The sequence below is a fragment of the Aythya marila genome, assembly GCF_965140915.1.
Source record: "Aythya marila genome assembly, chromosome: 2".
Taxonomy (NCBI): domain Eukaryota; kingdom Metazoa; phylum Chordata; class Aves; order Anseriformes; family Anatidae; genus Aythya; species Aythya marila.
Window position 1 is genome coordinate 10,473,465 of NC_139043.1, and position 22,360 is coordinate 10,495,824.

The window sequence follows — 22,360 nt, forward strand, 5'->3', positions numbered from 1 at the left end:
ACTACATGAAAAGCTATCAGTTGATACTGAGTACATTGACTTGATAATGAAGTGCAATTTTTGCCCAGAGGAAAAGTGGTGTTTGTCCTCGCTACTTCCATACAAACAGAACACTCAGAACCTGGTAACTACGATACAAAGGTTTGCTTCCACTACCAACAATAGGCAATCTTATTCTGATCCAGATTCACTCTCCTAAACATTTCTAAATACTGTGGCATCCATGACTGCTACCTGCCAATCGGAATTATGGAATTTGCATTGTTGCTGAATTACATTCTCTCCATTTCAGATTCCTAAATAGGAACTGCACTTCTCTTACGAATCTATCCCTAATGGGGGGTCCTGAGCTTTTTTGAAAACCTGTCCTCTACAATTTATTCAGTTCCTCACTTTGTGGTATCATCTTGTGTTTACCCAAACACAGCACCTTTTCCCCTGGAGACTTCAGAAGACAAAATACGCGCTCTTTTTGTTCAAGTGCAGACTTCCAACATCAGTCCCCAGACCTCACTTAAGACTTGAAGCACTGTATCAGTCTAACTGCTTATCTGCATGCTTGGGATCAGATTCTGCTGAGTTACTGGCTAAGATGTAATGCAAAAGTCCTTCCACCTCTGGCTGAATCAAGGCAAAAGACAATTGTGCTGAACTACTGCATGCACACCTCTTTCTTAAAACGCCTTTTGCTTTTTGTATTTCCACTGTATTAATGATAATTCCGTTTTTTCATTCCTAGCATTTTAACAGAGATCTAGCAAAGAAAATCTGTTTCATAATATATATATTTTAGATGAACAGATGAGTGTATATGTATATAGACACTCATACAATCCAATATAAAGTGAAGCCTTCAAACAGAAACATGTCTTACATAGAACCTCTCTCTATTGCCCAGTCCCTCAGAAAAACAGCAGCAAAATCTATAACGTAGGTTTGTTTGCAAAAATTGTCTTGTACAAAATGTGGCAATAAGAAGGTCATCACTATATAGAGGTGTATGTGTGTCACATCTATGTGAGAAATGTTAAATTGAATTTTGACAAACTGAAGTAAGTCAATTCTTAAACTTGAAAAAGACAAAAAGCTACATCTATGGTAGGCACTTTGGTACATCTAGTAATGTAGGCATATTCTACATCTAGAATTAAGGTTCCATCAGTAATTTTACAATAAAGCTAATTTCAGGAGTTTATTGTTATGCTTTAAAATTCTTTCTTGGCTGAGAGATCATTCTAGAATCTTAGCTAAATAATGTACTTCTTCTGTCTAATTGCATACTTATCCAAGAATGAGGCTGTTGGCTCTGAAAGAGCTCAACTGTTCTCTTGGATTCATAATGCACATTTTTTTTTTTTTTTTAATAACAGTCTGAGAAAACTTACCAGCAAAAGAAAAATCAGTTCAGGATACAAAAACACCCCATAATTCATAAAACTAGAGCTGTGAGCTCAGCTGTTGAGGCTGATACTCTCCCTTCAACTTGCAACTGTCTACTTTTATCAGTTTGAGTATCACTACTGATCTTGCAGCAGACTATGGCAATGCTTCAGTAGAACGCCATTATTTCTCAAGAAAGCTGTGTGGACCACTGACGTGCATTTTCTTCATGCACCAAACATGCTAGGTAGCAATGAGGCAACTGTAAAGACAGTCACTTTCAACTCAGTTTCACACTTTCTTACATATTGGTGTTCCATTGTAGTATTACAGAAGGTATAGAATAATAAAACATTTAGCATAGTATTCTATAATAAAAAGGACATATGTTTTGTACGTATGCCTACTGTATGAACTTACATTGCACGCCGATTTGTATTCCTTATCGGTGAAACAAGGCAGACAGGACAGTTCTAAATAGAGATTTGTTTATAATACAGTAAAATCCATGTCCTCATGCCTTCAAAGGGTCACGTGTTCAGTACTGTAGAGTACAGGAATAAATAACAAAACCCAAGTGAACCTGTATAACAAACTGTACTGTTTGTAATGTTTACTCCATTAAATGAAAACTCAAATTTATAAATTGTGATTCATGGACCTCTCTTTATACAATATTTATAGAATTCTCATTTCTGTTTATAATATTCTATAGCATGATTTTCCAATAATACATTTATATATAAATACTAAAATGTTAATGTTTTGTACATTTTAAAGTTGCCACACTGGGCCAGAAGCACAATAAAGTAAAAACATTTTTCTGCAGTTTGTTTTTGAAGAATATCACAAAATGATTAACATTAAGACCATTGTGCTGCAAAGACAAAAGAGATTCATTTGAAGAAATTAACATGCATTTAGAAGAAAATACCTATATCCTTTATCTAATTTTCTTCTTAATTCAAACCAGCATGAAAGAATTATAAAAAAATAGTATATATTTACATGGTACAGTATAGCTTGGTGAGATATAAAACAAGGCAGGAAACATCTTTTCACTTTCTAATAAGTATAACCACCATAAAGATGAACTTAAACACAAAAGGTTACTTTACGATTGCACATGACAGTAACGTGGAAAATTGTTGAGCAAATTAAAATACAAAATTTAACAATGAGAAACTGTATGTCTACATAAAATGACCAAGTGTTATAAAATTATTGGGGATGTGTCTAACAACTAAATTGGTAAAGCTATAAAAATAATATTGGTACATCTGTGAGAACAATGCTTAAAAAATATATAAAGGTTGGCAAAGGTATGTGTCGGGAATTCCCATTTTCCATGGACCTAGCTTGCACCGTGTGGTCTTGTACCATCCTCTGTTAAGTCATACCTGAAAACAAAGAGAACAAAGGAAAGTGTTTTTACATTTAGCATATATTATTAACACTAATAACATACAAGTTATTAGTATGCAATATTATTATTAATAAAGGAAATATACTTACCACTGGGTCCAGCCTTTAGCAAGTTCTTCAGATGCCAGAGGTATCAATACCTGTGGAAAGTTGAAATTAGTGATTAACACCTTGTCTCTTTCATTCAACATCTTTTAAAGACTAAATTTGACAATCCTGTCAACTACAGGATAAATAATACTATTAATAAACAACATGTTTTACAATCTCACCATCATAGCTAACTTCTATCTGTAGGCTTGTAATACAGTTTCAAACTGCTAGTTTTAAGCTAAAAATCTGCACCCTTAAACTGGTCCCAGAGCACCTCACAAGCATAACTTCTGAACAAAGGATATGGCAGTCAAATGATGTATTTATGCTAACAGACGTCCTTGTAAACAGGAAAATTAAGAACACCATTCGCCATAAACTGAGAGAGATTAGAATCGTGGTCATCCTCTTTACAGAGTTTGAATATGGCAATCTGCATGGGTGTAAGAACACACTGTTCCTATGTGTAGGAAACACAGTGATTTAATGAGTGCCTGTTGAACAGTGAAGGTATAAACACAGTAGCTGGTTCTGGCATTAGGAATGCCTCCAGTAGTTCTTTTTCATGGATCTTCTGGAATTTTAATTACTAAGCATAAATGTGTAATTTTTCTTGTCCTTTAGGTTTGACATAATGCAAAAGCTCTCACCGCTGCTGCAAATAAGATGTCTGAACCACCTGTGTTTAAGACCAGCAATTTTGCCAGACCATTTTCTGAGATACCAGTAGTTTTCTACTGGCTGTTATTTAGTTTCTCTGACTGTATAATTAATAAATCAGACATGCAGGGTTATTATTACTTTTTTTTTTTTTTTTTTTTTTTTTTTTTACTGCCAGCCTCAAAACTTACCATTCTCTAGAAGAGATTACTACCTCACAGTCTGATGTAGGTCCTCTCATCCTTAGCACTTCATTCCTTCCTTTACTGAAGCCTGACATCTAAGCCATCTATAATTTTTGAAAGCTTTCTACCTGAATCAGCTATGTCAGTCAACACTAACAAGCTCATTGCACAAGAGAATTTTAATCTTTATATAACAACATACAGTACTAAAGGAATTTGCTTATTTTCAACTTACTTTGCCAAGCAGCCCTTTATCTTTGGACAAGAAACCACCACTGTTCTTTACTGCTACATCTAGTGTTCTTCTCTGTACTTCAGGGAGGGAAACACTGAAATCAAATCTGACAGAAAAAAGTGATGCTTTAGAGAGAATGCTGTAACTGAAGTGCAAGTTCAGTTCCTACAGCAAAACAGCAATTCAAATCTAAAACAAATTATGCCCCTCCCCAAACAAATTCCCCCCAAAAAAGCCTTGAGATAAATGATGAGAGAAAAAATCCCAGAGTTTTGCCGAAAATTTTTCTTCTATACTTTGATCAATATTAATACCAAATCAACATCAAACATTTGATACTTCTGTCCCATTGCTAAAAGCAACAAACAAAACAAATAAAAGGCCAATCACTGACTCTACAGAGAAGAAAGTGAAGAATCCTACTATCTTGACAGCTCAGCATTATTCTCCAGAATGAAAAGACTGATCAGTCTTGATCTTCATTCCTCTAGAACCAGAGCTCATTTTCACACCAAGGAAACTATCAACTTTTAAGAAAGAACGCATTTTGTTTGCTAGATCTGAAACTTACAGAAAGTAAGGGCAGGATTGCACCGCAACCTACATCTGTTTGTCACTACAGTTTTTAAGCAGCTTTACCGCTTTGCAATACCTTTTACTTTGAAAAGCACAGAAGAACAAATCCTGGGATAAACAGGAGCGAGCTGCAGTACCAGGTGTATCTACCAGAGCCTCTAACTAACAATTTACAGATTTCCTTGGACAGAATGTACTGAAGTGTTTTTTTTCCCCAAACTAATTTCCTATCTATAGAGAATGCTCTTCGTTATTGAGAAGTGATGGGTGAGGGAGGAAGAGGTATGTATCTGAGTGAAACCATCATCAGAAAGCTAAGTACAAAGATAAGGATCTGTATGCAATGAAATTCTGCACAAGCTTGCACAAATCCCAACCTGTTGGTCAGGATTTAATCCACATGGAAATTTCCTGACTCACTGGATGCTGAGAAGTACCACAGAGTAGATTGACCAAGCAATTTGATCATGTACAAACACTGCCTGGCCAGTCCTACAGAGGAGACAAGCCAGCAAACTGGCCAGTCAGAATCTACATCTACATGCTTCTTGTCAAGAAGGCTACATTGGCAATACCAGCCATACTGGCCAACCAAAAGGCACTCATGTTCCAACCAGCTGCCCCAGGAGTGCGTGTTGCTTCTTAGCTACTCACACAAACAGAATGCAACATGGGATAAGGCAGAAGAGAGGAGTGGCTGGTGACAGAGTAAGAAGGGTTATAGTGAAAACAGGTAACAGAAGGATGGAAAGAGCTATCTGTAGAGGAAGAGAAATGTATGAGCAAGTCTGGTGGTGACAACTGGGAGTTTCAACAACTCACCCATTCAGGTAAGCTGAGAAACCTTGGTTTGGCAGCTTTATAATTACATGATATAGAACTACTACACACAGTTTAGAACATACATTTGATCAAACACTGGGTTTAAGGTCTTCTTTGATACATGTGTTTTTCTTCTTCCTGATCTTCTCTTATCAGGCAATAAATACATTCGAACATATGGATCGGATCCTTCTTCAGAAAATGCTATTAGATTTCTGTGACCAGTGAAGAACAAGGAAAAACATTTTTAGAAAATAAATGAGACATTGCTAAGCATGTGTCCACACTACTATCCCTTAATTTAGCACTCTATATTTAAACAAAGTTCACTTCATCACCACATACATATCTTTGATGTTTCCCATGCATGAAGTATCAAACTTGTGGAAAAATATTTCTAGAAACATAACACCCGTTTGAGAATCATCTGCATCTTTATGATAACTGTATTTTAGAATCCTTACATAAATCAGTTCTGGGATATCCTGCACAAAGTATGGCTACATATTGGCTACATTCTAATACATAAAACAGTGGAAAAAAAATCTAAAAACTGCTAAGCAGTAGCTTGTACAAGGTCAGATAAATGGTAAGTAGACAGCAGAGCTGGAAACTTAATGTTTCTTGAATCCAATTCAGTGCTTGCATGTGGCTTTCCAAAAATCATGCTTTTTGTCATTCCATGAAAAAGTCATGCTGTTAGATAAAGATTTTAGACACTTCTGGTAGAAATCTACATACCATTTCAATCTAAAATCTGATATAGGCAAAGGAAAAAACACAGCGAAATCCTCGGTTTTAACCGATTCTGTTGTAAGTCTAGCTCTGTATGATTTTGTATTTACAAATAATTACAGTCAGCATGTCATTTTAAAAGTAATGAAGACCATCCATGCAATCAAACAGTTTAAGAGGGTATGTCAAGATATGACAAAGTCATATATCAAGAACTAAAAATAAAATTTGGTGTCTTATGCTCACCTGCAGGAATGCACTACCACAATCAGTTTGTTTCTTTGTGAACTATGACGAATTGTTAGCTGTATCTGTCCTAATGGAGACTGCCCCAAAGTTGTTCCACTGTGGTGAAAAAGCAGAATATTATACGCTTTTAAGTAACATGTTTACAGTAAGATCCAACTGAAATTCATTAAGTACTTCAGAACAGTATTTCCAGAAATATTGTATTATCTATTTCAACTGTCACTGCACCAACGTGAAAGACGAGAGAACACAAATGTGAAATCTTCACATCAGTTTCAAATCTTCATCAGTTTCTCATAGTTTAGGCCATTGATCAATAGGCTAGAATGAAATATTCCTGTTCAGTATTTTCTTACTAAAAAAAATAAGAAGAATAAAGGTCAGAGTACCTAAATACATGGGGCTTGCAATAAAGGACCTCCTTAGCCATAGCTTTACCACTCTTGGCAAATAATGAAGTATTAAATTTGTGTGTTAAATAATAAGTAGTATTTCAACATTTATCATAATTAAGTCTAACCCAGTTTTGGACTAAAAGAGAGACTGACAAAATGAAGACAAAGGACCCTAAAGATGAATAGGGAACTGGAGCACAGAAGCAGGTAGGCTTGTATAGATTGAAGAGACAGTCAACAGCAGATTAAACCATGGTCTTTAATTCCTTAAAACAAACGTTATATTAAAGACTGAGTCATACTCCTCTGAGTACTCTCTGTCTTTCTCTATGAATCTACTTAGATTCATAGAGAAGCTTCCAACTTAAACAGGGATCTAATGGCTTCTGTTCTCCTATTCAGAGTAGGATAGCTGCTCTGCTACCTTGACTGGTAAGTATAGCTGCCCTTTGAGGTAAGTAAAAAAAAAATAGAGAATTTAAGAAATCATAGTTGCAGCAATCCTCATTAACTGAATAACAACTGACCAGTCACTTAGCATTCTTTATAGTCAACTATCCCTCTGTGTAATTTATGAAGAAGACCAGCTATAGTAAGCTTAAATTGGCTTAATGCTAATATGATTCAGTGGTGAAACAAGCAACTACTGGCATGAGTGTGACTAATGTTTTACCAACACAAATCCTTCCTTCTCACCATTCTACTCTTTTCAGCACTACATAGTCAGTGCAGTAATGAGAGCAAGGTGGACTTTATCTTGCAGATCACAACAATGGTGTAGTAACTTCTAATTGCAAAATCTGTCTAACTGAGGTACCAAGAGGAAGCAGAAAGTTCAAAGGCTGATTTTCTAATTCCAGGCTCAATCTGCAACAGGAAAAATATTACTGAAATGCAAATTGAGCTATTTCTTTGGCTGCATAACATTTTCTTATAAAGGAACTTAGATGCATTGCAAAACAAGTAATTAACATCATACTTTTCAAGTTGTCGTAGTCTTTGCCGTAGCTCCTGTGTAGCAATGGGCAGAGATATGTCTGAGGCTATGCTAGGAGTTGGTTCCTTGACTGAGAGGTGGCTGGGAGAATAATTGAAGTTAGAGGCATGAAGACTCGAAGAACTTCGGCTGAGATCTGTTGGCCACTGAGGACTGGCATTGGGAGGCTGACTTTTTTCAGCCACATCTGTCTTTTTATCACTGTCAGTCACTGGGGAGGCTGGAACAGGTTTGTTTGAATCAAGTGGTGGTGAGACAGGAACCTGAGGCTTAAAAGATGATTTTCTTGCATCTTTGGAAACAGACGGCCTTTTTACTTGGGCTGAGTGTTGATGATCTGGAGATCTTGCTTGCTTTTCAAGAGAAAGGACCTAGATACAGTTAAAATACATACAATATTACTATACTACAAAAAAGAGGAATATATTTGTTTTTACAGAGAGTACTTAGTGACAAGTTGTTAAATTAAGACAGTAAACCAGGACCAAAAATTTTGGTCACACTCATTTACAATAGGAAATAGTTTCATATTACAAATATATTACATAAAGTGCCATAGAAAAGAACAAATAACAGAAATTAACAGAAGTGTTCCAAAGAGGTGCCCTGATGTATTATGCAAAAAAATTACCTGGGGGAAAACAAAAACCAACTTTCAAGCATGCAAGCTTTTTGATGAAGTCTCCAATGTACTTGAAAGTTGGTCTGAATTTTTCTAGTACTACGAAGGTACTTCCTTTCTGCGTAAACTTTATTATTTTTTTTTTGACCATGATGACCTCTGTTCCATTTCTGCAAGATAACGATTTCAGTGATCTTACAGTGACTGTAAGATCAAGATTAATTCATAAAAGACTAGCAGGAATTCAGATTCCATACAGTTTCCAAGCCTAAAAACAAGGGGAAACTCAGTCTTAATTAAAGCAGATTACTGTTTTGTTCCAAGAATTTCTGGTTTTGAAATAGAATGTATTTGAATTATAGAATATCTTTGTGTACTTCGTATCACTGCTGGCCAAAGGACACAAGGCATTGTGACAGACAGCCAAGGAGAGGTACCATCTTCTTCATAAAGACAAAGGACCAGAAATCATAATAGTCTTAAATACACTTTCATATATTTACAATGTGAAAAGTTTTAAGAGTACCCTGAGTGCAATCTTCATGTTTATAGTGCTGTTTGGACCAGAGTTGCTCAGGTGGAACCGCTGATGCATAGTTAAATCTTCACTCTCTAGCAACTGACTTAGAGGCAGTTTGAGGTTCCCCAGAGAACACTGGTGCTGTTCATCCCTCACCTGAAAGAACACAGAAGGTAAGTAATGTTGTTATCATCTACTTTGTAAAAAATCACAGAAAGAAAATGAAATGACAGTTTTATTTAAAAAGAAAAGCACAAAAGCACAAGGAACATAGATAGTTCTTCAATCAAGCTTCCCTGATCATAAAACTACTTTACACTGAAGAAGAAAATAGCAAATATACTTCATGCCTACTTTCTTCATCCCTATCTTCTACAGAAAGACATACTAACAAGATAACTACAGCAAGACAACTAACCAACTACATCGACATCTAGAATATATATCTAGTTGATCCCTGATCAAAATATCTGTGGTTTCCTAATGGCCTGTGCAAAATGAGTTCCCATAACTGTTAGAGAAATAGCAACTATGACAGCCCTCATTTACTACATGGATAACATTTCAGCAGTGTAAGGGGATATGGTATTTGGATAAAGCAAAGACTTCCTCAGTATGAGAAAGGTAACAAAATCAGCCATACGTAATGGTATTTCTGCTAGCAATTGAGAAGACTTAAGATTGAAAACAGACATCAAAAATTACTTTTCTTCTCATAGGTTATGTATTTAAATATAACAGTCATCAAGCATGTTCTACTGAAAGACTGGGTATAATATTTTTTTTTTATTTTTAATAACATTTCATAGCCTAGTATTAAAAAACAATTTAAGCATAACTGTAATGGTGTACACAATATAATAGTTATGTCGTAACAGCCTATAACATCTAAATATTTCTACTGAAATGTCTTAAAAAAGAAAGGTATCTAAAGAGTGAGACAATGTACCTCAACTTCAAGATCTTGTCTTTTGGGGTTGTGTACAAAGAAAGTAAAGTTTTCCTCCCATACTGGTTCATTGGTCTTGTATCGAATCTAAAGTCAGAGAACAGAAAGAACAGGACACAGACAAATTGTAAAATATGTTTGTCTAATAAAGCTCTTGTCAAGGCAGTGGAGGGGGGATCTAATCTAATATCTGAAAAGTAGTTATAGACCAGGTGGAGGTACTCATTGACAAGGATACATAATGGCAGGACAAGAGACAATAGCCACCAGCTGCTTCAGGGGAAATTCTTATTTTTCATATACATAAAATTCTTCACCATGAAAACAATAAAACATTGAAATAGGATGCCTGTAGAAGTGGTAGAATTTCCTCTGCTGGAAATACCCATGACAGCTACACAGCACTTTGGTTAATCAAAGGTCCTACTTTAAACTGAAGGTTGTACCAGATGAGCTTCTTGGTCCCCTCCAACCTAGACATTTCTGTCTACGCATTTTCAAATCCTGATCAGTGTTTTGAAGCCTGTGTTTTGCTCACAGTGTTACTTACACAACTACTGTGGCAGGAATCCCAGCTGCAGATCAGAACCTACTATGAAAGGACATTTACAAATCTGGTCTCTACTCACAGACATCTTGAATTAAGAACCCATTCAATACTTGGGTCCTCATCGGAAATTTCAGTTCTGGTGATAACTTTTAGAGCAGTGGATGTGCTCAAGGGCTTGATAGCCAATACCAATCACAATGTGCTACGAAATGTCTGTAGACAGAGACAGGTACAGAGAGCAGGAACTTACCTTACTTTCCTGTGCCTTGTGTCCAACTGACAGCAAAACAAGTGGGTTGGGATTGCTGTTTATTTTCTTTCCTGACTGGTAAAGAAAAAGCAAAAACTTTGTCTTCAGACTAAACTCTTCTCCTAAATGTCTCCTCTGAAACTTAAATGTCTGCATCTTAAAAATACAATTAATTTGCATTCTACTGTATGACTATCTATTATTCTCAGCATTTTATTCAACAGGCTGGAATGGCAGACTGGCTAGTGGCTGGTGAACACATTAACATGAAGGTGTCCAACTTCCCTAAGTAAACTAAAACAAAACATTAGAAATAAACAGGAATTTTAGACTCTTTTCTGTTTTCTTTGGATGAAACTGAAAAGGTGCAAATCCTTTAATGAGTATACAACAACGCCCAAAGCCCATGAAGCATAGTTAAAATTGCAAAATGAGTAAGGCATATAGATGGAAGATATGGAAAAAACACAAACTCAGAAAGTTCACTTTATTTACATGGCAGTATTATTGTTAAGCTAGATGTAATACCAGAACATTGATATTCCCCACTTTCAGTCTGGGGAGAAAGAAGATTCACTATGATGTACCTGACGTATATTTCTACAGTTTACCAAATACTCTTTACTAGAGAATCAACCATCTGCCATATCTGAGCCTTGCTCACCAGCTGTATAGCGTTACATCAAACTGTGAAAATAAACATCAGTTTAGAAACAAATTACATACACAAAGGAACATTCCCAATAACACATTTTTTCAAAAATTTTAAATTAACTACAAAAATTGTCAGAAAGAAAAGTTAGACATGAAAGTTAATCATCTCAAGTAGGTGTTAATGCAGTTTAAAAGGCCTAGACAGTACAGTATGCATAGTTAATATACTTTGAGTTCTACCTGTAGGAAACTGTAAACAGAAAGTTAGTTAAAATCTACTTTATGCATGTAAGGTCACAAATAATTCAAATAATTTATTTTTTTTAAATTAATAATGAGTGTATTTTAAGGTAATTTTGGATCTGAATTTATGTTTTTGACATCATACTTCTACTAATATTAGTTGATTTTAATGTGACACTGTGACACACTGCTTATTAACAATAGTTTCCTCTAGAAAAAAAAGCTGGTAGAAATCACTCCTTTCTTGGATGAATGCTGCCTTTCTTTTGTGATTTCTAATAAAAGGTATATAGCCTTAATCAAAGACAACAGCCTACAAGGTCTAAGGAATACAAAGAAAGTCAGATTACATTCCAGCTGACGGTGGGAAAAATGGTAAGAGAAATTTGTTTCATTTTTTCTTCACCCATAAAAAGGTGTCTAAAGCTCCCTTTTTTCATAAAATGAAGAAACTTCACTAGTTTGCAAAAAGACCCTGTTGCTTATTCTCATACATAAATATAAATAATAATAATGCATGCTAAATAGACAGTAACACACCCCTAACATCTGCCACTTTGCTGTTGACAGGATATTCAGTCTACTATAGCCTGCCTATTGTCCAAGTTCCTCCAGCTGAGAACTTGGTTTGTGCCTTCCAAGTTTGCCAATCAACATGAAGTCTTCCATATCAAAAGGCTGGGCTGAATTTATTCAGCTTTCATATAAAAGATGTAAAAGCTTCCAAAAACATCTAACAGAAAAATGATTAATTCAAAAATACGTAAGACATTGATTTTGTTGGCTAGTCATTCAGAGTTGAGCAGTAAAGTATCAGTATGTAAAAGATGTCTTAGCTTTCATGTCGGCTTTGTTCTTTAAATACTTCTTCACACTAGTTCTCAGGATTAATTTATTTTGGTCTTCTAAAGCAGCCAATGCTCTACTTGACTGATTTAAAATTCAGATTACCACACACCATAGAATTTTACCAGCATCTTGACCATTTCTTGAAATCAGATGGTAAATAAAACTGAATTGCACTAAATACAGATCTGGCATAAGAAATTCCATTCACTGTTGCAAGGAAAGTGTTGCAGGCATTTGTGCACTTCCAATTACTGTTGTGACCTTAAATGGACAACTATATTAGTTTTACCTTTAGGGCTTTCTGAACAGCAGCCTTCTTCAAGCCATCAGGGTTAAATTCTAATGGATTATGCTTTTAAGTCAGGAGAGAATGAACACAGGAAGGGTTAGTAAAGTCATGCAATGAAGCAATTTCATTAGGTTAATTAATTATTACATGAAAACATAGGACCAAAAAAAAAAAAAAAAAGACCACACAAATCTTTCAAACAAAACAATGATGGGATCACTAAAACAAACAAACAAAAATAAGTAAATAAAAATGGACAAAGCTTTTTTTCCCCCATATCCTCTCTGAATGTTTGTATTCTGCTTTTAAACTGAGGTACATCCTTTCAATACACTTATCAGTTCTTATCAGCTCTCCTTAACAGCTCTTTTATAGTAATAAAGAACCTTCATAAAACAGATTGTATTGAGAGCTTGCTGTCCTAAGCACTACCTTCTGTATTAACCTTTTTAAAATTTGGCTGCATATATTTTCCCAACATAGAAGCTACTGTGGTAAATCAAATGGTTATGTGAAGGAACGCTTTTGTAGGAGGAATTACTATGCTCGAAGTATTAACAAGACATAGATTATTATAAAAAATTTAGTTGTTTGAGACTCTTAACCAGATGAATGATATAAAAGACTGCATGCTGTCTAGAAATAAATATACTTTACTTGCATGTCTTTAACTGAGTAAACTAACAGGAGGAGTTTGAACTGATATAGTTCAAACAAAACAAAACACCTGACTGTTTTCCATTAACTAAGCAAAGTTTTGCATTTTATTTTACTAACAATAGATTGTTCTTTAAGTGACACGTGTAAATTACAAAAATAGGATGGAAAATTTTTGATAGCATTCGATGCAAAAGAGGTAATTTCAGGAAATATATTTTTGACGTAAAACCTATTTCAAAGCAGTATACTTATGTCTGGCTTTTTTACAAGCACATATTTCTATTTAAAGGGAGAATTCTGCTTTAAAGCTGTAATATATGGCAAAAAAAATAATTGCATAGTGGCTTTTGTAAACATGCTGGATGATGAACAGAAAACAAGATAATTAATGCTCTGCCAAAAGAAATGCTTTCATGAAATACAAACTTAGAAGGGACTAAAAATTGAAAAAATATTTTAAGCTTCATGCAGAAATATTTTTTTTTTTTTTTTACATTTTCTTTGGGGATGTCACATCCATATATTGGCCAGCCTGTGTGACAAGATTCCTAGCGTTCAGTTTTGACATTTCTGTTTCAGAAGGAACATACAATATAATGAAACTGGGGAGGGGAGGAAGAAGCTTGGCTTTTTTAAACAAATAAATAAATATTTTTGTGTGTGTGTGTAAAGTAAAATTAAGCAGTCTTCCAAAAGTACTTATTTAGATATGTTAGGGTCTAAGATTATTGTACTTAAGACCTTCAAACACAGATACTGCACAATATCCCCAGACACATTGATCAAAACGTTTAACTCTCCTTATCATTCAAAGGCTTTTTAAAGCCCTACTGGTATGTTCCTTGCTGGAATTTAAGCTTTTTGTTCTTTGATGAACATGTAAAACTCTCTGCAGCAGTCTTGTGTCCTTTCCTTCCTCATTTTTTTCTCCTAAGGCTCAGCGCATTCTTGTTATTCTTTCTCTGCTGGTCATGTTTTCTAGCTTACTCATTATCATCACTGCTGCCCTCCAGATTCATTTTAGTTGGTCTCCATCCTCAATAGCTGTGTCCAAAATCAGGGCCTTACTAATGTCAAAGCAGAACAGAAGGATTAGTCCACACATCTTAGAGGCGAGGCTACACTCCATTCTATAGTCAAGATGGTATTTATGTTTTGTAACAACATGATACAGCATGACTACAGATCTATTCCTGTCAGACAGCCCTTCTTATTCCATGTTAATATGGGATAACATGTCCTCTTTTGAAAAGCACCTAATTTTTCAGATCATACGTGCAGATCATCAGTATCATTTTAATTTATAAACTGCCCCTCAAACTTACTGGCCATCCTTCCCTTGCATTTTGCCTGCAAATGCAATACACAGTTTTTCCCCTATGTTATTGTTCCAAGGGGTTTTAAAAGCCCAAAACAAACCTCTGTCATCAATTATAAAGGTAGGCAACCAGTGATTCCTGGCTATTGCACAAGTCTCAGTTCCTCTGGAATCATAGCAAGGAAGGCCAACAGGGATACCAGCTGGGGCAAATATGTTTAAGCCAGACTTCGGGTTTCAAGGGAAGGAGCTGCAGGTCCATGAGGAAGGTGGCTGAAAGGCTGGGAGGGAGGAGACTAGGAGAAGAAATTGGAGTATTCAATAAAAAAAAAAGGAAAGGTCTTGTCTTGGATTACAAAGTTGTCTTGCTATGGTTCTGAGCGTCTCTGAGTTACATGAAAAGGGGACAGTTATCCAAGAGTAATACTGACAACTAACACAATGAAATAAATCCAACTTCTGGTTAGTACTCTCTAATGGCTAATGACTTTTGCAGTAAATCCTAGTATAGCAAGGCCATAAGTTATATGGCACCTAACAAGCTGTTTTATTATTAAGCCAAATGCTATTTTGATACGCTGTGGTATGCAACTCATTACTTATGCTAACTCACTAACTTTTTTCTTGGGCTTCGAATGGTGCTTTAGAAGTTTCTAAATCTCTCAGCTGATAACCAGAAGACAGTGACTGACCTGGAAGAGCTGATTTAAAATACAGATAATTTAGATGTTATATATATATACACACTAAATTAATATGTATATATATGACAATATATCATAAAACTAGTATTATGTACTTCTAGAAATTATACTAAGAGCACAGTTCATAATCCTTAAGATAAATCAGATTTAGATGGGTAAACGTCTGAATTAGGTGCCATGAATCTAGGTTTCCAGCAGTCAATAAAAACAACCAGAAAGAATCTGAGCATTCAGGGCTTTGTTTGTTCCTCCCCTGCAAATGAAGTAAAAGCCCTTTTTAACAGCCACCAAACACATCCACAACCCCCCAAAATAACTCAGACATGTCAGTTAGATACCTGAACTTAGAGGTGTGTGCATAAGACATTTAAAATGATGGGCAGTTCTACAACTGTTATCTCTAGGCTATGACAGTCCTCTCCTCTCTCCCACCTTCCAGCCATAAATTGTCCCTTTGCTTGCTGCAAGACTGGTACCCAACAGCAACTGCAGAACAAGCCAGCTGACAGTGTTGTTGGAGAAAACCCAAACATAACTATCTTAAAACAGTTCCACCCTGACTTGCAAATAGCTTCATGGATTTGGAAAGTTTTGTCCTGTGTCTCATTAGGTGCTGTCATATCTAGATGAAATGTTCTAACAATGACATCAAGTCGACGCTTTTATCAAACTTTTTTTTTTTTAAAATGATATATCTATAGTTTTTATAATTAAAACAGCAACTAATCAGTTTTAGCACCAAGAGAACTAAACCATGCAGTATGTGGTTTGAATCCTTATGACACCAATAAATTACACGTGTTTCTCCAAAAATATAAGTATCTATGATTAAGAACTGTGTATCTTAGTCATTAAATTTTATTCGATTTGGTTAGTAGATGCAAAGTTTTTTGATACTGGAAAATGAATCCCTACAAAGAAACTAACTGAAAAGACCAAGAAAATGATTTGGTTTTGTTGGTTTATTGGAGGGAGAAGGAGGAAGAATGTTTTCAAATCAAAGTTTATGATACGAATGAAAAGCAGCCATCTACAAATTAAATCTGCACAATCTGCAGTGGCATAACAACCTCCCTGGCAAAAGAGTTCTTATTCTGAACAGACTCCTATTCTTTCTGGGAATACCAAGGTTGTGTTTACAGACTTAGGTGTAAGTATTCAGAGGCTCATTAGTTTACAATAATCTCCTATCACTAAATTAAAGCAAAAATATTAACTTTTGGTTCTCCCTAGCCTGGATTTTCCTGACTACAGACTAATTTGGAGAAAAAAAAAGAAAAGAAAAAAAAAAAGGAGCTTGGGAATTTGCAAAACAAGGAGCATCATGGAGTGAAACAGAATTTACAAGGGAATTTATAGTTTGGGATGCACAAAGAATCACACCCATTTTTAGCTCAATACTTGAACCTGTGTGGAAAGGTTGCAAGTTCTTAGAAATGTTGAGTGCATCACCATTAAAGATTCTGAGATGCTGGCTGTAGTATTTATTACATTTTCTTTCCTTTACAATAAAAGCCAACAATTGCCAGCACACAGCGTACTAGTATAGTATGCATTTTGTTTCTCAATGAATCACCAATTTAAGTTAAATGTAAAAGCTTTTACAACAAACTTATCTTGGGTTTTTATCATGAAAGGTTAATTACTTACCCAATGATATGCTGATCAATGAAATTTAAATAGCCTTTAAAATGCAAGAAAAATAGCACAAAAAAAACAATGCACACTTGTTGAAACCATGCAGCAAAACAAATTGCATGCTCTCAATCCACTAGAGTGAGTGGCTTTAGTAGCACTAATACACACTCTGGCAGATAAAAGGTACAATACAAATAACACCAGAGAACTCACAAATAGTGCTCTATAGAGTGAGGTAGTGTTTTCACAAAAGACTAGTCCCGATGCTCTCCTCTCTTTTAAGTATCCACACCCAAAGTTTCCCTCGTAGATACTCTTAGGAAGATGGAAATGGAAGGAGAAAGCAGAGTGATGGGATTGTGGCAGAATGAATGCATAAGCAGCTTTACTACACAAGAAAGTTAAAGAAGACAGTCAAAGGATTCCAGAGAAAACAGCAGATAACAAAAATATTTGTCATTATGAACGGTTTCAACAGTTAAACAACTTTCTGTAGCACGGCAACTTGATATTTTTTTTTGCTTTTTTATTAATTAATTATTGAAATATATTAACACAACTTTCCTGGTTTATTCTTGGTAGTTCGGATTTATATGGCAGTTCCAACTACGTTTAGAGACCTGACTTCTAAACCATTTCTATTTCACATAAAACATATTTCTGATAAATCATCCTAATGCTCACAAGCTCACAACTACAATGCATTTGTGAAAAAAAAAAAAAAAAAAGTCTGATAGGGATCCACTGTAACTCAAACAAAATAAGGCTGATGCTAAATCTAAAATGTATCAGTGATCAGCAATAACTTAAAAAAAATCCGTTTTGAAGGCAATAAAAAGTTCTTATTCATCCAGAAAATATTTCATTTTTATCATAAAAGCTGTGGACAAGTCTTCAAAACTATTAATAAATAGCATAGTTCTAAGTGAGACTTTGTTGTCTTTTAACCTTTTGTTCCCCATAAATATAAACAATCCAAAAAAAGCAATTTTACTATTACACTACAGCAACCCTATCAATGAATATGAACACAACTTGAGAAGCTAGCCTGTTTAGCCTATGCTTAATCTTGTAATTGTTGTTCCATATCGCAACCAAATGGACATAAAAAGAGCTGTATTCACTATAATTTTCTGTATTTTGTGTAGGAATTCCCTTACATGATCTAATTATTGTCATTACAGAATCTATAAAAATCCTTTCAGTCCTGCCACAAGAAGCTGTCCTCCCATGGTATTTTCCCTCCAACCCAATTGTAATGCCTTTTCCTATCTGTTCCTGGACAATTTGAATTTAAAACAGTATTGTATTTATTATTGTTGTAAGCGTGGAATTTTCAAGTGTTCAATGCTAGTTTCTATCATATTCTTTAGCACATTACTGGACAGAGAATGACTTGCAATTAAATACTGAGTTATTTGTAGCAACTACTTTTATGGGCTGGCAGAACAGGAAAAAAAAAGTGATAAACGGGTTCCATGCTATGACCATCCTTATTCCCCAACACTACCCATGCAATGCTATACCGTAAACAAAATAGCAATAAGAAATTTGGGATTCTGTAGCTAAGTAGTCAGCTTTGGGCAAGGAACTTCCTTTCCCTTTCCATGCCCTAGAGTTTAGAGATCTACTGATCAGAAGTACTGATTGAAACACTGAAACAAAAATACCATCTCCAAAAGTAGGTAAAACATGAAGTTTGCAGCTTAACCTCTGTAAGGGAGGGAGACAATGCTAGGAAAAATAGGAAAGGAACAAATAGAAAAATAAATAGAAAAATAGGAAGGGAACAAACCAAAACTTATGACAAAGCCTCTACATATTTCCTAGATAAACTATTGTAAAACAGAAAAGCAAGATTGTAAGGAAAAACTTAGGGGATTGTTAGGAGATGGTGGATAAGAGAACTATAAATTATTCCTTTTTAATTAAGAGGCTTCAGTGTATTTTAACAAACTTTTAGAGCTTCATTTAAGTAAAATCCAGTAGTTTAACAAAAAAATAAAGACGTGGGTTCAATTTAATCTAGCACACAAAACAGAAGGCAGACACATTTTTGTGTGTTGCAGTATTATGAAACTAATATTAAGCATGCCATAATTCTATTCTATTTATGTTTACTCTGTATTAGAGTAATTTTACTCTCTCTGCTAATTTATGGAGTTCCCCCAAATTCAATACAGTGAGGTTAAGAAGATAATACAGGACTATTCCAAATGAGGTACATCTCTTTAGCTTTTAAAATCTCCCATAATACTTCTTTCAAGCACTGCTCTATACATGCTAGAACAGACTATTTACTAAATGAAATCACTAGTCAGTGATGTAAATTGTTCAGGCTACTGTGATTCGATTTGTTACACTTCAATGCAGTATTTTATTTTAACTGAAATTTAAGGTGAGTGGACAAATTTGCAAAATGCAAAAAAAATATGAGGCCTGAAAACTTCCATCTTTGATTAGTATTTTAGCCATCACTCCCAAAATTTCTCACCTAATAGCAATGCTAAAAAATGGAAAAATTCAGTGCTTCCTCATTTATGGTGGGGTTTACTTTATTACTGCCATAATTTCAACCATGAACAGAACACTGCTAACCTGAAATAAACTAAATACAGTTCGTGCTCACCACAGACAAATTACTTCACACTGCCATAGTATAATCCATATAATGACAGAAACATGTTTTATGTGCATTTTACACAGGCAAATAAACATTACTCCAAACGCCAACCTGACAGAAATCTCATACAAATATTCTGCCACTGTAACATCAACCGCACGCCATAAATTTCATGTTGAGGACTTCATTTCCTTCAAATCTACCACAGATATCCTAAACCAAAGCAAGCAAGTTTACCTGAATTCAAGGAAGTAGGCCTTTTCCCAGTTAGTTCTTATAATTCCCCATGCTGATCCCATACTATTTATGGAAAACACTGCATAATAAAAACATGCAGCCTTTCAAGTCCAGGAAAGGAGCATTCTTTAAAGAAAAAATCACACTGATTTAAGAGTAATGTTTTATTAATTATATAAATATATTACCATACTACTAGAAATATGGACCTTACATTACACATTTTGAAAAAAAGAGAAAGAATAGAACACATGGCTTAAGGTGTGTTAGTGAAGCAGTGTGCCATACTACCAAGCAAGACATGCTGGAAGTAAGCAAGAGATACCTATGAGAAAAGGGCATCCATGAGAATATAACTTACAGGCAGGTTTCTTGCTGAGTCCAAGTAGAGAATAAGTAATGCAGAAGAAAGTCCATCATTGGCTTGGTCTTTATCAGCTCTAATGCTAGTTAGCACCTAAATAAAAACCATACTGTGAGTAACCATACTGAAAAATGTTGGCTGATATTCTCAAACCGTAACATTAAGAGAAAAGAAAAAGAAGGAAAAAGCATTTTAAAAATCCCATGCCACAGAAGTACGTTGACAGGTACGACTCATTTGAGATTTCTAAAGACAGACAGCTTGGAATAAAGTTAGAGGTTTATCCAAATTTGCTACAGCTAAAGAATTAAATCACTTACATATTAAAATGTGCACACACACACACACAAAAAAGGGGGGGGGGGTAAGATTAGGAGAAAATTAATGTGTTCTTTCAATACCTTGTCTAGGTTTTCTGCCGTTGGCATCAATGTGAGCCACTCCAGTTTTAAATGCAATTTTCCTTTGGACACTTCATCCAAAGTAAACCACTAAAAGTTAAGCAAAGTAGTGTGAAATAATCTGACACCAGAGAAATACATAACTGCAATCGGCTCTTCATGAAATTTAGGAAATTTTAGAACACACTAGAGATCTATTAGGGCTGGAATTTGTATAAGCTAGAGAGATCTAATTTATTGTTGGAAATGTCCTGTATCACACTAAATTTTACGACAATGTATAACTATTCAGTTCTGTCATACAAAACCACCGATGCAGACCTCTATGTTGTCCTGTGAAGGCATTTTTAAAACATCAAGAGAATTCTTTGAGTTCTTTAAAGCTGTTCTGCAAATACAAACTAATACATTACTAATACATCAAACTAATATATAACATCACTAATAACACTGCTGGTTTATGTAGGATAAAACTTCCACTTTCCTCTACATTAGTTTAATTAAAGTCTAAAAGTAGTTAATCCAGGCAAATAACTATTCTCATGGAAGAAAAATCCCTTACCAAATACTTAAGTCACCATTTTTTGCATTCACATACTAGTGAGCTTAAAACCCAATGGCAGAAGAAGAATGGCTTCATTCAACAGTTCAGCTATCCTTTAAACCACTGCATTATTCATCAAGGGATCTATTTCACTATCATTAAGATTATTCAGGAACTATCTTCAGGGAAAAATGTGAGAACAACTAAATGTACAACATGTTTTGTTGCATTTTTTTTGTTTGCTTTTTGTTTTGTTTTGTTTTTTTTTTAAAACCATAACTTACCCAACACTTACCTCATCTAGAAGTCGTTCCTTTTCAACTTCAATTAAATCTATCATCAAACTAGGAAAAAAAGAAAACAAACAACAACAACAAAACAAACAAAAAAGTGCTTTAGACAAGAAGCAAAAGTCTAACGCAGAGCTCAACCCCCACCCTGTGCTTGCTGAGTATCCAGGTTTCCACTGATAGCAAAAGAGCAAAACAATACTATTCTTTTAGCCCCTAAGAGAGAAAAAAGTAGAGAGAAACTGTCTGAGCCAGGATGGAATGCAGGATGATAGAAAATATGCCTGTACTAGAGCCCATTTTGTAGCTATGAGGGCAACTGGCAAAACATGGTTCATACACATATGACTAAGCTCTCAAAACCATGACCACATCCAAACTACCCACTGGAATTAGCCCCTGGACATATGTTATGACCAAATTCATGCTTTAGAATTGTCTGACAGAGACAATTTGGTTTGGTTTGCACAAACCAAAAGTGTACCAGGGAATTTGCTAAAAATTAAATACTGCAGACAAATGCATGCTGGTGTATGAACATTTGTCTTGCCTTTTGTTTTACTAGTACTAGTATACACATTATGATCAAGTTGCCACTCTTCCCCCCCACCACTTCAATGTAAGATTAGGGTAGTGCAAAGAAAAGAAGCCTTAGTACTACCTACTTCTTTATTTAAATGAGAAGAGAAGTAGGTACTGTTGCTCCTGTTAAGAGAGAAGGAGCTGGAAAGATAAGGGAGTTCTACTCTCTATGGAAAGCAACAATGGGAAGCTCCAAAACTCTGCAAGAAATAAAGTTGACAAATTACTGGTGAAAGAAGCTGACTAAAACCCTGAAATGCTTATGGGTAAACACTAAACGTAGGCCTATGGAATCTAAGAGTGAGTAATGTTTGGGAAAGC

At 35.1% G+C, this 22,360-nt stretch overlaps 1 protein-coding gene across 2 annotated transcripts in view; it reads right to left on the bottom strand.

The window, feature by feature from the left end:
- ESYT2 (extended synaptotagmin 2) overlaps positions 1-22,360 on the bottom strand; it is an 80,075-nt gene continuing 57,715 nt past the window's right edge. The window contains exons 11-23 of one of the 2 annotated variants that reach the window (XM_082754385.1): positions 21,463-21,511; positions 20,624-20,713; positions 20,220-20,315; positions 12,679-12,741; positions 10,644-10,718; positions 9,844-9,930; positions 8,901-9,050; positions 7,735-8,123; positions 6,358-6,456; positions 5,460-5,591; positions 3,979-4,084; positions 2,896-2,945; positions 1-2,780 (exon numbers count right to left, since the gene is read on the bottom strand). In XM_082754385.1, coding sequence (XP_082610511.1) covers positions 2,735-2,780; positions 2,896-2,945; positions 3,979-4,084; positions 5,460-5,591; positions 6,358-6,456; positions 7,735-8,123; positions 8,901-9,050; positions 9,844-9,930; positions 10,644-10,718; positions 12,679-12,741; positions 20,220-20,315; positions 20,624-20,713; positions 21,463-21,511 — 1,432 coding nt within the window. In that variant the 3' untranslated portion in view covers positions 1-2,734. The remainder of the gene's footprint in view (positions 2,781-2,895; positions 2,946-3,978; positions 4,085-5,459; positions 5,592-6,357; positions 6,457-7,734; positions 8,124-8,900; positions 9,051-9,843; positions 9,931-10,643; positions 10,719-12,678; positions 12,742-20,219; positions 20,316-20,623; positions 20,714-21,462; positions 21,512-22,360) is intronic. The other variant, XM_082754386.1, reaches the window with a different exon arrangement.